Below are 14095 nucleotides of genomic sequence, written 5' to 3' on the forward strand. Positions count from 1 at the left end.
TACCTACCTACCTTACCTAGCGATGAGATGGGACGGCGATGGAGACGGGAGGGTGCCAGGCAGACAGGGGTTGCACTGTCTCTATCTTCCTGTCCCTCTGTCCTTCTGTCCTTCTATCCTCACTCACTCTCATCTTTCTCTCTCTCTCTCTGCCGGTATGAGTTTCGCAACACCAGGCCAAGACTGCGAGGTTGACGTGCCCTTTGGAGTCATCCTGCAAGCCTAATCAACAAGACTCACCATCGGCAACACCTGCGGTCACTGTCATGCCATCCACGATCCCCGATACGGCCGCCCCAAATCCACCTTGTTTGGCTTGCCGCTGATTGCTTCCGCTATGCGTCCGAGGCAAGGGGGAGACCAGACCGGGGGACACTGACAGTGTGTCTTGGACCACCCCGGACCTCACAATGGCCTCGCCCTCAAGTTCTCAACCCCAGCGTGGAGCCTGAGCCTGAGCCTGAGCCTGAGCCGCACCTCATCGCCGCATGGCACGGCGCACAACACGCAATGCTCCGCTGCTCCCTACACAGTATCTTACCTCACCACCGAACCCGCAGTAATACTTAATACTTCATGCATGCACTCTGAGGCGAGCCTCCCCAAGCAAGCCAAGGTATCCGTAGTTGGGTACCGCATCCTCGACTGCCAGCTGACAACCTGCACGACGATACCGGACAGGGTTATCCACGGCAACGTACTCCAACGTATCTCGGCCCATCTTTGAGGACATCGGCACCCTTGCCTCATGCCTTGATGTCCTGCTTCTTCCACTTTCCCCTGATAGCCCCGTTCTCTGCGGCTGACTTGCCTCGACCCCTGTGACATGACGGCCAGCAAGGTCGTCGTCGTCCACAGTCCACCATTGACCATCATCAGCAACAACAAGAACAGCCACAAAAACGTCAGGCAGCACGCAGGGTCCAAGAAGGCTGTTGATACGACTCGCCTCAGACGCCATCTCTGGCCTAAACGATACCACCGCCCGCCGGCCCTCGGTTGATCCCGGAAATCGGCTCTCTACCTGGCACTGGCACTGACACTTTGAGGTGGGAGCGTCCTGGCAACGCCCGCCTCCATTACCCCAACATGCCTTATCTCTCTCTCCTCCAGCTTCCCTTCCTCAGACTGTACGGTCCCCCCAAAAAAAGAAGCGCCATCTATCTGTCTTGCGACCCATCCATCACCTACTTCATGTAGCGCCTGCGCCATCTGCGGCAGTCCAAATCAAGCAGCCAAGCGACCGAGTCATCCTCAATGAACTAACAGCACCAACCAGCACGTCAACCTCCTCCAGGCTCCTCCTCCTTCTTTCCCCTCCCTTCCGTCATTCCTTATCAAAACCGCCCCGTACACCTCATGGAGCCGCCCGCCTCCCCGATAACGATAAGGTGAGCAACCCCCAGCCCACCCGACTCCACGTCCACTCCGCTCCAACGGCCAACACAACGCGAACCAACCAATCGTGAACCCACTTGCGGCACCCGACCCTGCTGCAGCAGGTGAGGTGACTTTCCTCGCTTCTCGCCTCCGCAGATCGGACCCAGTCCCGATGCCATTTGTCTTATCCGTACCTACCTGCCCACTGCCTACAACCACCCAAGGTGCCTTAGTGTGTTGTACCGCGTAGTGTGCACAATATGCTATTTCCTACCTACGGTTACGCAGCACCCGCCGCCCCCATCCAGCCGCCCCCATCAATACGGACGGCATGGTACTTCTAAGAGAGCCCGCCGATGAAGCTTACGATTCGGGGTAGCCTTTCTTGGCAATGTTTCTCGTCACATGGCGCAAACGGTCTTCCAACATGACTTTCGAGGCCCGTCACATTCCCCATGTTAGCGTTGCGGATTCTTCTCGTCTCCACTAGCACCACCATCACGAACACTGCCTGTTCAGACGGCATGTGCACTCCTGTGTGCGAGTGAAGTTTTTCTATTCTCTCTCGTGTCTTCTATTAGCCCATGGGGACGTTTCAGTTTTTGAACAAGTCCGCGCACAAAACTCATGTTGAAACCATCCATAACTGCCCAAGTCTTCTGGTTTGGCCCCGTGAACTCCTCCCTCCCATAGACGCCTATAAACCACGCAAATCAAGATGCCGATGCTGATGTCGGTGCTTTACCACCCCTACCACGTCCTCTATAGCTCCGTCCTCGGGAGTTGTTGGACGCTGGCCCGCCCGCCGTTGGCTTCGGCGAACCAAGCGCCTCCGCGTTCCCAGCGCCGTCGCCTGAGGCCCCCGGCGGCCCGGCCCCTTTCCCCTTACCTCCTCCCCGGCCTCGCCTGCCTCTTTTGCTGTCCTTCGAGCTCCTCTCGCCCTTGGCCTTCCCCTTGGCCTCTCGCCTGGCCTCTTCTTCTTGCACACGCCTCGTCTCCTGATCCCACCACTCCTGGAACTCCTGCTCCTGTTGAATCTCCTGCATTGACCTCTTCGCAACGGCCTCGCGCACAATCTCTTGCTCGCGCTTTTGTTGCCCGATAATGTCTGCCATACTCAGCCCCAAGGTGGGCTCCGCCTTGGGTGCTGGGGTGATGTACGATTTGGAGTGTGGAACGAGCGGCTTCGCGGGGGGTTGGCTCGAGGTGCCAGGGACGACTGGAGAGCTGCTGCCGCGAGACTGGCCCGGGAATCGCGTGTCGGGCGATGCTGCGCGTCTAGGGCTTGCCTTGCCTGGGGATTCCACTCCAAGTAAGGATGACTTGGCGGGAGGTGTCGGCTTCGGGGAGTCCTTGACCATGGTGTCTCTGAGAGACGTCTTGGGGCGGCTCTGCACCGACTTCCACGGCGCCGTCTTGCCCGCGCCGGATTCTTTGTCCCAGGCCACTTTGGGCTGTTGAGCATCGGCTTCCAGCACAGCCTGAGCTGCAGCTTGAGCCTGCTGCTGCTTTTTACGCTCCTTCTGCGACATCTTTGGTTGAACTGGTTTGGGCGAGGCTTCCTTGCTCTTCTGGGCGGCGATTCCAGCTGATAAAGCAGATTTTATTGGAGTCTCGGTCAAAACCTGTCGCAAGTCCATCCTTTCCATCTGAAATCCGGATGAAGCCCATGGATTACCAGACTTTGAAGCGTTGCTACCACCGATATCTTGAGGCGACCGCGAAGGGCTAACACCGAACTGTGCAGACCTGCCCAATGGAGGGCTGACAACCTGAAATTGGGGCGACCCGGCCACAGACTGTTGCTTGATATCTTTCCATGGCCCTGGGAGGGATGGTAGCTGCTCCAGCTCCGATCTCTTGCTCTTCGTACTTGCAGCTTGTTGCGAGGGCGACATGAGAGGGCTAGCCACGGACGGACTCTCCTCGTCCATATCGAACATCAGATCGGCATGGGATTCCTTAGGCCTCAAACTGGGACTGAAAGGTTCATTGCGACTGGCCTTTGACTTGCGCCGGCCTTTGTCAGCGCTGGGAGAGGCAAAGCCAACGCCGTCATCAAGACTTCCAAACTTTGTCTTGAACGAGGAGGAAATCTTCTTGTCGTCGTCTCTCTGCGTTGATTTGAATGCCATCTCTCGCACCCTGCGACGACGTTCTTCGTCAACGTCGAGAGCGAGGTCCGGATCCTTCTCCAACAGCAACAGCTCCGCCCGGCCACTTCGGGCAAAGGGGTACCGAGCAAGCTGGTTCTCCCGAACAATGTTGTCCAGGTCCTCCAATAGTTCTTCCTCCAAATCATCCAGCAAATGGTTCTCGAGCATGGACTCCATTTGCAGGCAGATGTATTCCAGACCCGCATCCTTGAACTCCGTAACTGAGCAGGGGCTGATCTCGTTCAGTAGAAGGGCAATGTTACGAGTCGTAACGAAACGCGCAATAATGAACTGGCAGATCTGCGATAGCCGATCCAGCATGAGCTCGTTCGCAGTGCTCATCACGCCCATGACCAGCTCGGAAAACTCATCGATGTTGACAGCGCTTGTTTCATCAAATAGCTCCTTCCCGACGTCTGCGTAGAGGTAGCGCAGCACGTACTGAAATGCTTCTGGGTCGCAGTGGCTGAGGTCGACTCGTATCAGTTCTTCTTCGTCGAGTTCGTCACGTCGGCCTGCAAGCCACATGCCCCTCGCTCGGCCATGGAACAGTCCTTCAAAGAACTCGCATCGCTGGCGCATAAGTTGACTGTGTATTGGCACCTCCTCCCCGTCCAGCTCGACCAATGCATCGGCATCCTCGAAGTATCTCGGATCTTGGATTGCTTTGGCGAAGTCCTTGTCCAAAGACTTCTCGGCCGTCGTCTGTAGGCGCGCAGCTGCTTCTAGCTTCATCATATCCAGCTTCGTGGCCAGCTTCATCAGTTCGTTGCGAACCTGACGATACCTATGCGCCAAGGACGGCGCTTGACGTGTGTGGTTCCAAGCTGGAATGACGGTGTCATCATAGCAGTAAACAACTAGGTTTAGCAAAGAGAGTAGATCAATAGCGTCGAAGGTGATAATCGTTTTCCCGTCGTCTTCTCCAATCCGGAGAATTTGAGGTATTTCGCGATCGCCACCGTTTCGATACTCACTGAGTGCTTTTCGTAGAACGGGGCTCCTTGCGGTAAGAAGCCAGGCATGTACTGGCACCTTGATATCTGGACTCGAGGAAGTACGCAGTTCCAAATCAAATTCAAAGTCGGAAGCCATCGAAAGAAAGTGGCATAGATCGCGCTCCAGATCTGTGGATTTCAGAACCTCGTACGGCAGCAACCCAATTCGGTATTTCAAGTCCTCTGATTTCCAGAACCCGAGCGTGTCCTTGTCACCGGGACCTGGCGCTGAAGCTTCGAAATCGCGTAGAACAAGAAGAGACGCAATGTCTTCCCACAGCGACTGCTCGTTGACATTGACCTGCTCCTTCATCACATGGCAGTCCTTTCGAATTGCCGCGAAAGCGCCAAACGTAGAGCTCCTCACGGCGACAGCGTTTGTGACACTGGGTACTCTCTGGAACTTGAAGTCTTTCCGCTTGATGTCAGCCGATCCAGGGATTGCGGCGTCCTTCGCTTTGGTACGCTTGATGCGCCTCCAGACTGCGCCGGATTCCGTGCAGATGATGACGGCGCCGTGCTCGCCTACGCTGACCGACTTGACGCCATCCTTCCGGGCGTTCCAGATGCACTGGGGCGTGGTGACTGCACCCTTGATCTTGGATGGGTTTGTTGTCGATGTTGCCGAAGGAGTCGCATCCGCTTTGTGGTTCAGAGCCATGGTAAATAGGTCTCCCCTCGTAGTGACCGCGGCGATCGTCTCCCCTCCCGAGGTAATGCGGCTAACCTGATTTCTAGCCGAGTTGTACCGCGCCGACATGGATGTCGTGAACTGTTGGTTTACAAAGACGTCCGGGGACGGAAACTTGACGAAATTGTAGCCGTAGCTGGTGAAGACACAGACACTGCTGTCGGCTAAGAGACAAGTTGTCGCTTTGTCGATGGCCGATACAGCGACGATGGGGGAAGAAAAGAGAGAGGCAGCAACCTTTCTTGGGATTTGTTGGACTTCCAGGGACCTCGAGTCGGCGTCCATGAGAGCCAACTGACCGAGGTTTTTGCCCCAGCAGAACAGGGACGTGGATGTGTGTGCCACAGAGTGATAAGTTGAAGCTGCCACGCCGACGATGGCCTCTTTCTTGAGTGTCCCAAACACTTGTCGTGGGGTGGTGCTCATGGGCTCCTCGTCTTGTCTGACTGGCGGCGGTAAGCTGTATCCGAGCTGGGAGTTGCTGTTGGAGCCCCAAGTCCAGAGCTCGCCTGCGTCAGTGACTGCCATGCTGTGATTCTGGCCAAGTGCCACTTGCACTACCTTCCTATCGGACAGACCTCCCTGGACAGGAACGAAGCGGAACTGCGTGTTTTCGTCGCCCAAACCGAGACGCCCGCCGCGTCCAACGCCGCAGATGTATAGGTTGGAGGCTGGGTCGGTTGTGAGAATTGCCGTGTGCAACTTGGAAAGGATTGCATCTTGAATGCGCAAAGGCCGATTTCTGATTAGGGCCGGAATCTCCTCCATGTCCATTGCATCAACCGAGACGTTTGCCCCGTGATCAGCCTCATTCCTCGTCTTTGTGAGATATTCCTGATAAAATCTCCGCACAAGTTGGTCCGGTCGCTTGAGCGTAATTCTCTCAGGGAACTGGCGATCGTCTTCATCACCTACACCGAGAGATAGGTTTCTATTGCTTCCAAAAACGAAGAGCTCTTCTCCATCGGTGGCACCGTCGAGTGCGGCAACGGATCTCATCAACGCTTGGCCTCCGTCCGAGCTGCCGTCATCCGAGTCCATGTCTGAATCATCCGAATCTGTAGCATCCCCAATCGTTCTAATGGCAATGGTCGAATTGTAGAGATCGAAGGGACTGTTGCCTTCGCGATCTTTCATCTTGATGAGCTGGCCAACCTTGGATACAGAGGTGCCCAGGGTCTGTTCCGTCAATATCTTGCGCTCTCGCTCGAGCAGCAGGCGCGCGATCGCTACATTTCCCGTGTACAGAGCCCTGTGAAGGGCATTCCAACCGCTTTCCGGGTCTTGCACATACAAGTCTATTGCGGGATGGTCGAGCAACGCCTGGATGAAGAGGATGGCGTCCGAGGTAGTCGATGAGGCGGCACGGAGGAGGACGGTAAGACCAGCATGGTCACGGCTATTGATCTCGAGCCTACCCAAAGTCGAATTCGAGTTCTTGGATGAGCCTGAGTTGATGCCCACGGCGGAAGACTTGCGAGTTTTGACATTGCGGGGAGAAGTCCCGTATCCTCCGGGACTGCCCCCGAGGGGCCCCGCGCCTATGCCCGGGCTCCTGGTCGCCGCCTGCGTCGAGTGAGCGGCCGGGGCCAGCAGACGCCGAAACCTGTCGACATCGTTTTCCCAGTAATATTTCCAAAGTAGATGACTCATGGGCAGGGGCAGGCAAGGAACCCTTCAAGCACTTGGATGGCACCTCGCTGTGAGTCTCTAGGATCACGGCTTGTTTAAAGGTGCAGTTCCGAGCGCGAGAAGAGCGGAATGTTGGAGAATCAAGAGGAAGAGGTCGGTATCGATCGATGGAAGAGCCCGAAAATCTGCGATGTCACGAAGCCCTAAAGGAGGATAGGGAGCGGTTTATCGATGTTGCCACCTGGCTGGTGAGGCTCTAGCTTGTTGAGGATTTGATGCAGCGTCGAGAGGAGATGCGATGTTTTTGATAGAATATTCGGTGTCGCGAGAGCAAGGGCTTCGATTCGGATGGTTGGGAAGATGGATTCGAATGACTGGGCGGGGTGATGTCGAGGGTTGAAGGCAGTGACGGTCGCGGGGGGTGGGGTTGGATGTCGAGGAAATTGAGGGCATTGTGAATTGACTGTTCAGCGAGTTGTGTGCGCGTCAGAACCACGAAGGGCGCCGCGCCGCGAATTCCCGGTCCCGCGGGTGCTTTCGTCTGGTGTCGCGCAGCCAATCGGACCCCCGTCCTCGAGCTTGTGCTCTGGTTGCAGGCCAGACAAGCTTCACTCCAGGAGGTTAGCGTGCTGTACAGTTACATGTCGAAGCCCTGGATGTGCTGAAGCAGCTGGACACATCCCGGTGCGAGGTGGGGGTGAAGGTACCTGAAGACCGGTTCCAGTGGAGTCGCTGTACTTGGACACAGGTGCCTGAGTGTATCCGTACGGCTTTGGATCATCCGAATCAAACGGCGGTGGTGCTGCGGCCATGATGAAGAACGACAACACGTGCTGCCTTAAGCCACATCATCTATCATGCGAAGAGATGAAAGTCGCTTGGTCCATCTGCAGTGCCTCGGTTGCAGCAGTTCTGCGGCAAGGTTATACATAGTGCGGTGTTTCTTTCCAAGAATTAGACGCTCGAAACATTTCGCGGATACCTGCCGGGTTGGCTTTGGGCAACTTATTCGCACATGCGCGTACCTTACTGGCGGGAGATACAGACTGAGGAAGACTGCGACATTGCCTGCCTTATCCGTGCCTTATCGGTGGCCCTGGAGGTGCCTTGGGTACCTTCTTCTGTGGGGAGCTACCCCCGCCAGCTCCTGTACCCCGCCTACACCTTGCGCGGGCTTCTATCATGTTGAAGCGACTGGATCGCATTCGGGCGGCCACATGCGCGCCTCTCATTTGCCTGCATTTCTTGCTGCTTTTGGCGTCTTAGGTTGGATATAATGAACAGTCAGGGGCATGGGCCAGTAACAGTCGGGTTGGATCGAGTTGCCACTGCATCCGGCTTTGGGAAATTTGGCAACTAATGCCGATGTCCAGTTCTTTGTTAGAGCATGAGGTACCTTAAGATGCGAAAGATACCTTACCCCTAGATGTATTTGGGCATTTCATCCCGAACAGGAACGGCAGGAAGGAAAAGTAGATGAGTGCACCGCAACGGCTTTGTGAGATTCTTTGTTGAGCTGCCAGCTGGATTAGAGACTCTAAACCAGCCCTGAGCAACAAAACAGCTCCTCAAAGTGATTGGAGCGGACTCGCACCACTGGCCCAGCCGCAGTTGCGTCGGAATTGTCGCCCGAATCTCGGCAATGGACGGCAGTCTGAGGAGGTGCATTGGATCTTGGTGCAGCCGCAAGGCGATGACCACAATACGTAGACGGGAACAGCAGCAAACATGGCCCGAGCCCTGGGGTCCCTGGGGGATCTATCTTTACCCCGGCAGGCCTAGGCGGGAGTCCCCCAAAAGCCAGAGCCGGACTATTGCCAATACGTAATCCCGTTAGCTTCTTCACCGAAATCCCGCCCTGTACACCGAGAACAGGCCAATGAGAGACCTCTGGTGTGTGAGGGACGATGACCAAACTCTGTAATGCCCGTCCTGGTGGAGTCCGGCGCGGCTCGGTAACTTGCTGCAAAGCCGATAAGGGACGTCCGGCCCTTGCGATAAGACTCCAGTTCCCGCTAATTTCAACTGTCGTCGTTCGATTTTCGCTTCCTCCCAAACTCCCACCAACGCACCAAGCCCGCCCGTCCTCCTCTTCTTGCGCTTCTCGGTAGGTCCCAATTGCCAAATACCACCCCTTGCGCCCGCTGACCTGTCCTGTCACAAGTTTCTTCCGCCGCCAAAATGTCGACCGAAAAGCCTCTTCCCTTCGCATACCAGTTCGCCGCAGGTTCGTCCACGAAATCCCCGTCCCCACCCTCGCGATATCGGACCCCGACCACTGACCAATCCATATAGGCGCCATTGCCGGTGTCTCGGAGGTCAGTAAACCGCCAGATGAACCCCCAGCGATAAAGTGATGGAAGCGCTTACCCTTCATCATGTTTAGATTCTGGTTATGTGAGTCGAACAGCTTTGCGACAACCTCACGTGCCCCGCCGCTGACCATACTCAGGTACCCTTTGGACGTCGTGAAGACGAGAGTGTGAGCTTCGCCTGGTTGTCTGCTCAATCGCAACCCGACTGACCAGCTCAGGCAACTTCAAACCGGAACGGGCGGTGCCGACTCCTACAATGGCATGCTTGACTGCTTCCGCAAGATCATCAAGAATGAGGGGTACGCAGCCCGTCCCACCTAGCGCCCGGCGATGAACTCCAAAAGCTTACAATCGCCAGCGCCTCGAGGCTATACCGTGGAATCACCGCCCCCATTCTCATGGAGGCTCCCAAGCGTGCCACCAAGTTTGCCGCCAACGACGAGTGGGGAAAGGTCTACCGCAAGATGTTCGGCGTCGACAAGATGAACCAGTCCCTGTCTGTTTTGACCGGTGCTAGCGCCGGTGCTACCGAGTCTTTCGTCGTCGTTCCCTTCGAGCTCGTCAAGATCCGTCTCCAGGACAAGGCTTCCGCCGGAAAGTACAACGGCATGCTTGATGTTGTCCGTAAAACCATCCAGGCTGAGGGTGTTTTGGCCATGTACAACGGTCTCGAGAGCACCATGTGGCGTCACGTTCTCTGGAACGCCGGTTACTTCGGCTGCATTTTCCAGGTTCGCCAGCTTCTCCCCAAGGCCGAGACCAAGACCGGCCAGGTCACGAACGATTTGATCTCCGGTGCTGTTGGCGGTACCGTCGGCACGATCCTCAACACCCCTATGGACGTCGTCAAGTCGAGAATTCAGAACAGCCCCAAGGTTGCCGGTCAGACGCCCAAGTACAACTGGGCCTGGCCTGCCGTCGGCACCGTTGCAAAGGAAGAGGGCTTCGCTGCCTTGTACAAGGGTTTCTTGCCCAAGGTCCTGCGTCTCGGTCCCGGAGGCGGTATCTTGCTCGTTGTTTTCACCGGTGTTATGGACTTCTTCCGCAACATGAAGGCGAACGCTTAAAAGCACTGGCAACAAATTATAGATGAATTAACAAAAGACAAGAGGACCTGGATTGTACATCTTATACAGGCAGATACCATCACCGGGGGCTTCGATTTATGGCGCTCAACAATGCAAACTTCTGTTCGGCAATGATCTCGAGTTCTCACCAAATCAACGTGACAGCCCCCTTCATTCATTTTAAAGACGATCGCGCCTTCCTCGAGCTTGAATTCTTGAGGTGGGGTTTCACTGATATTGACACATCTTTGTCAACACAAATTCAGTGCATTGTCAACGATCGTTCCGTCCATCATCCCAGCTTCTCTCTTGGTCACAGATATTAACTGCAAACGCTCTCTATCGCTCCTGCTGCCTTCACGATTAAACGTACTTCCATGCGAGCTGCTTGTTTCTTTATCGCTCGCCCTCGCACTTGCTATCTCTTTCAACCACACATCTCACCCACCCTCGGAGACTTCTTACCACTGAAGATTTACGCATATTTCTCTTCCCCATTTCGCAACTTCTCACGATACGCAGTATCAAGCGTCGTCTCGAGCGAACTTCAGTAGCAGCTTCCTTTTTCGCTGAGGCACCTCGGGCCTGGCTTCTCTGGAGGCTGGTATCTACTGCCTTTCGAGTGCATATGATACTCGCCAACCCAACTTCAGCACATCCAGTCACTCGAATCGCCTAATCCAACGTCAGCATAGCCTACGCACTCTTCTTCTCTATGGTCAACTGATCGTGGTCTTCCGCTAGGAAGGAGCTTCCCAACGAGGTGAGTGGACCTTCCAGATTCCGATGTCCTTGCCCAGAACATTACCAGGCGAGCTCCTTTTCGACTATTTATACCTCTCCGAAAAATACGTTGAGAGCTTCACTCCCCCTCTTCTGCAACCCCAACCCGTCTGCTACGTTTCTCACGTCTTCACTCTTCTTTCCAAACACGCCGTCAGCATGTGCCATCACTAAACAAAAGCTAGAAGTCTTTCGGTCAGCACCTGACGCCTTGGAAATGTCTTCAACTCCTCCGAGTCAGGAAGGTTCGGCCCTTCCAGCTGAAGGGTTGGATTCTCCTGCCCAGATGCCACGCGACGATTCACCACACAGTTCCTCTTCGCCTTACGCTATGGAAACAGGATTGATGGAACTCTTGAAATACAACAATCAGCATCACTATGACTCAGACAAGGACGAAGTCGACTCCATAGATGGAGATGGCTCAGACGGTTCCACTCCGTCGCCTGTAACGCTCAAGCCAGCGAAGAGAGAAAAGAGCGGGAAACCGGCTCGGAAATCGCCTATTTCTCCAGAGAAGGTGCTATCAACTGATGAGTCTGACTCGGAAGATTCCGACTCAATCGGCGACCCGGTTGAGCTCGGCCGAGTAGACCAAGAAGAAGAAGGATCAGACGCGATGGACAGCGAAGGCGAGACTGAAGATGACGATGGGGCCTCGAATCACAATTTCGATGATAATGAGAACGAGTCGTTCCGGCAACCATCCGTCGACCTTGATCGTATCGCTTGCACCGATGACTGTCGACACCAGTTTCGAGCCGCCTTTGGTACCCTCGAACAGCAGGTATCTGATCTCCAGGATCAGATTCGCTCTCTGACTCTCCAAAGTGGCGAGAAGGATCGACAGATCGAGGGGAAGAATAAAGAGATCGAGAGACTCAGAGGAAAGCCCGTACACCGGCAGCGAAAGACGAAAAGGGTAAGTTGCTGTTGTCTTGAACTTCTCTTCAGACTTGACTGCTGACATTCCACTGCAGACGTGGCCCCATGAACTTCGGCGGCTTCAGGCAAACGATCCGGAAGCGATGGATTACAAGAAGATCTACAACCTCTGCTGTAAAGAGGAGAACATGAGCTCTCGGGTGGACCTGATCCATCCTAATCTACGACTGCGCCACCCGACAGCCAGAGACGTTCAGAAAGAGATCGAAACGGAGATTTCAACAGCACAGCTCGATATTGAATCGGATGACGGAAACAAATCAGACACGACAGTAGTCCGAGCTCGCAGCCTATCCAACGCATCGGAGGAGTTGTTCGTTCGGGACAGTGAGCCCCCTGAAGGCATTGCGTCATTGTCCACAGAAAAGGAAGCTGAGAGTCCATCGACGATGAGCGGTTTCCCCTTCAAAAAGCTGCCATCTGAAGTTCGAGCCAAGATTCTCACGTTCGTTTTCGTTCAAGACCACAAACTCATGCACTGCATCTCTCGTCTCGACCCCTTCTTGGCTCCAGAAGAACCAGTCCAGCCAAGTTCAAGGAGAACCGGCCTCTTGAATCGATTTCACGTGTCTGGTTCTTCGTGCAGTGTTACGTACGCCATCAAGCCTAACGAGCATCTTGCTCTATTCTTGGTATGCAAGGAATGGTACTTCCTCGGTGCGCATGCATTTTACGGTCTCAACACCTTCGCATTCTCAAGCATCGGAGAGTTTGCCCGCTTCTTTCGCGGTATCGGCAAAGCTCGTAGCCAGAGAATCCAACACGTCGAATTGCTGTGGATTGGCAATCAATACAGAACCTTACCATTTCAGCTGGAGGGCAACAAGAAGAAATACACGTCTCGACGGACTTGGGATTCTTCGTTGCTGTGTGATTTACCGCGACTGAAAAGCCTCACGGTACACATCAACGAGACGGGCAGCCAATACATCCGCCGCAAGCATGAGCCCTCAACTGTCAAAGATTTCATGGCGTCCAAGACCGCTGGCCAGCCCAATTTCCGCTTTGCAAGATCCCTAAGGACTCTGCAAGGACTTGACTACATTCACCAGCTTCGAGGCATGCAAGTCATCCGGTTTCTGGACTTCGAGAAACATCTCAAGCTCGGGGGCCGCCACGACATCCGTGATTGGACCTTTGGTAGAGACGTCGAGACAGTGACTACTCTTCCTAAGCCCCATGCTGTCTCACAGGCCGCAGAGCTGCGGAATCTGAAACCAATTTCGCGGGGATTTGTAGCTGAAGAAGGTCACTGGAAAATGATCGAAGAGCTCTACAACACAAGTTCTGCGTTCGACACAGAAGGCTACCAAATACCTGAGACTCGTTACGCCAGAGCTTGCCTACCTAGCACAGAGCACAGCTCGGGGAACACTGCTGAAGTCTCCGAACACAAAACCGTCATTCGATCTCAGCAGACAGCCAGGCAAAAACGCAATGATGCTTCTGACACGGAAAGCACAAGAACCTTGAGCGACGCCGACTCAACTTCAAGAGCTACGGCTACGAACTCTCGGTCTATCACGACTGACTCACGGTTTTCTCGCGATGCTAGCGAACTTTCATCCGCCGGATCGAACGTTGGCAATCCTATTGATATTGACAGCTTCGAGCCGAGGAGGAGACTGCGCGAGAACTCCACGGCAAGTACTGGTCTTTTTGTACGGCAGGAATCCTTTGACGGCCGCTCTGTCAGTCGCGGTGTGGCCCGACGGGCTTGGTCAAGCACCAGCCGCATTCCTTCCCCGACGCCATCGGTAGGTCGAGAACCGTCAGCAAGTCTCGATACAAGCGGGCTCTTCCTCCCATCGTACTCGCCGCCCCAACGCGGTCCTGCTTATCCCAGAGTACAAGCTCTAGGCGCGCCCGATGGTGAGAATCCAAAGAAAAGACCATACGATGCAGACGAAAACGATCAGGGCGGCCTAGACTGGAGCATTCCCTGCCCAGCGTCTTCCCAAAGCGGCTCTCAACGCATCCGACCATCCAACACCAACTCATTCATCTCTTCCAATCCAGATGTCCATTTCGGTATGGGCAGAATGTCTTCAGAGTCTGAGACGGACTTTTGCCCCTTCAGCAAGAAACAGGGCAATAAAAAACAGAAGCAAAACTAGCCAAAAACCGC

General features: G+C 54.8%; 3 protein-coding genes across 3 annotated transcripts; 2 read left to right on the forward strand and 1 right to left on the reverse strand.

Moving 5' to 3' along the window:
* Positions 1-2093: 2093 nt before the first annotated feature.
* Positions 2094-6878, reverse strand: btb1 (BTB/POZ domain-containing protein 1; the record flags this gene model as incomplete). Its single annotated transcript, XM_036646285.1, has 1 exon — positions 2094-6878. One exon carries the CDS (start codon positions 6876-6878, stop codon positions 2094-2096), a length of 4785 nt encoding a protein of 1594 aa, XP_036488624.1.
* A 2160-nt stretch (positions 6879-9038) lies between these two features.
* CGCS363_v014437 (putative mitochondrial 2-oxodicarboxylate carrier) lies at positions 9039-10239 on the forward strand (the record flags this gene model as incomplete). Its single annotated transcript, XM_036646286.1, has 6 exons — positions 9039-9084; positions 9153-9175; positions 9244-9254; positions 9310-9339; positions 9391-9471; positions 9531-10239. 6 exons carry the CDS (start codon positions 9039-9041, stop codon positions 10237-10239), a joined length of 900 nt encoding a protein of 299 aa, XP_036488625.1.
* A 1114-nt stretch (positions 10240-11353) lies between these two features.
* Positions 11354-13827, forward strand: CGCS363_v014438 (uncharacterized protein; the record flags this gene model as incomplete). The annotated part of the gene is made up of 3 exons (XM_036646287.1): positions 11354-11944; positions 12003-13658; positions 13729-13827. 3 exons carry the CDS (start codon positions 11354-11356, stop codon positions 13825-13827), a joined length of 2346 nt encoding a protein of 781 aa, XP_036488632.1.
* Positions 13828-14095: the final 268 nt, after the last annotated feature.

The sequence above is a fragment of the Colletotrichum siamense genome (assembly GCF_013390195.1).
Source record: "Colletotrichum siamense strain Cg363 chromosome Unknown KSG_Cg363_contig10, whole genome shotgun sequence".
Classification (NCBI taxonomy): domain Eukaryota; kingdom Fungi; phylum Ascomycota; class Sordariomycetes; order Glomerellales; family Glomerellaceae; genus Colletotrichum; species Colletotrichum siamense.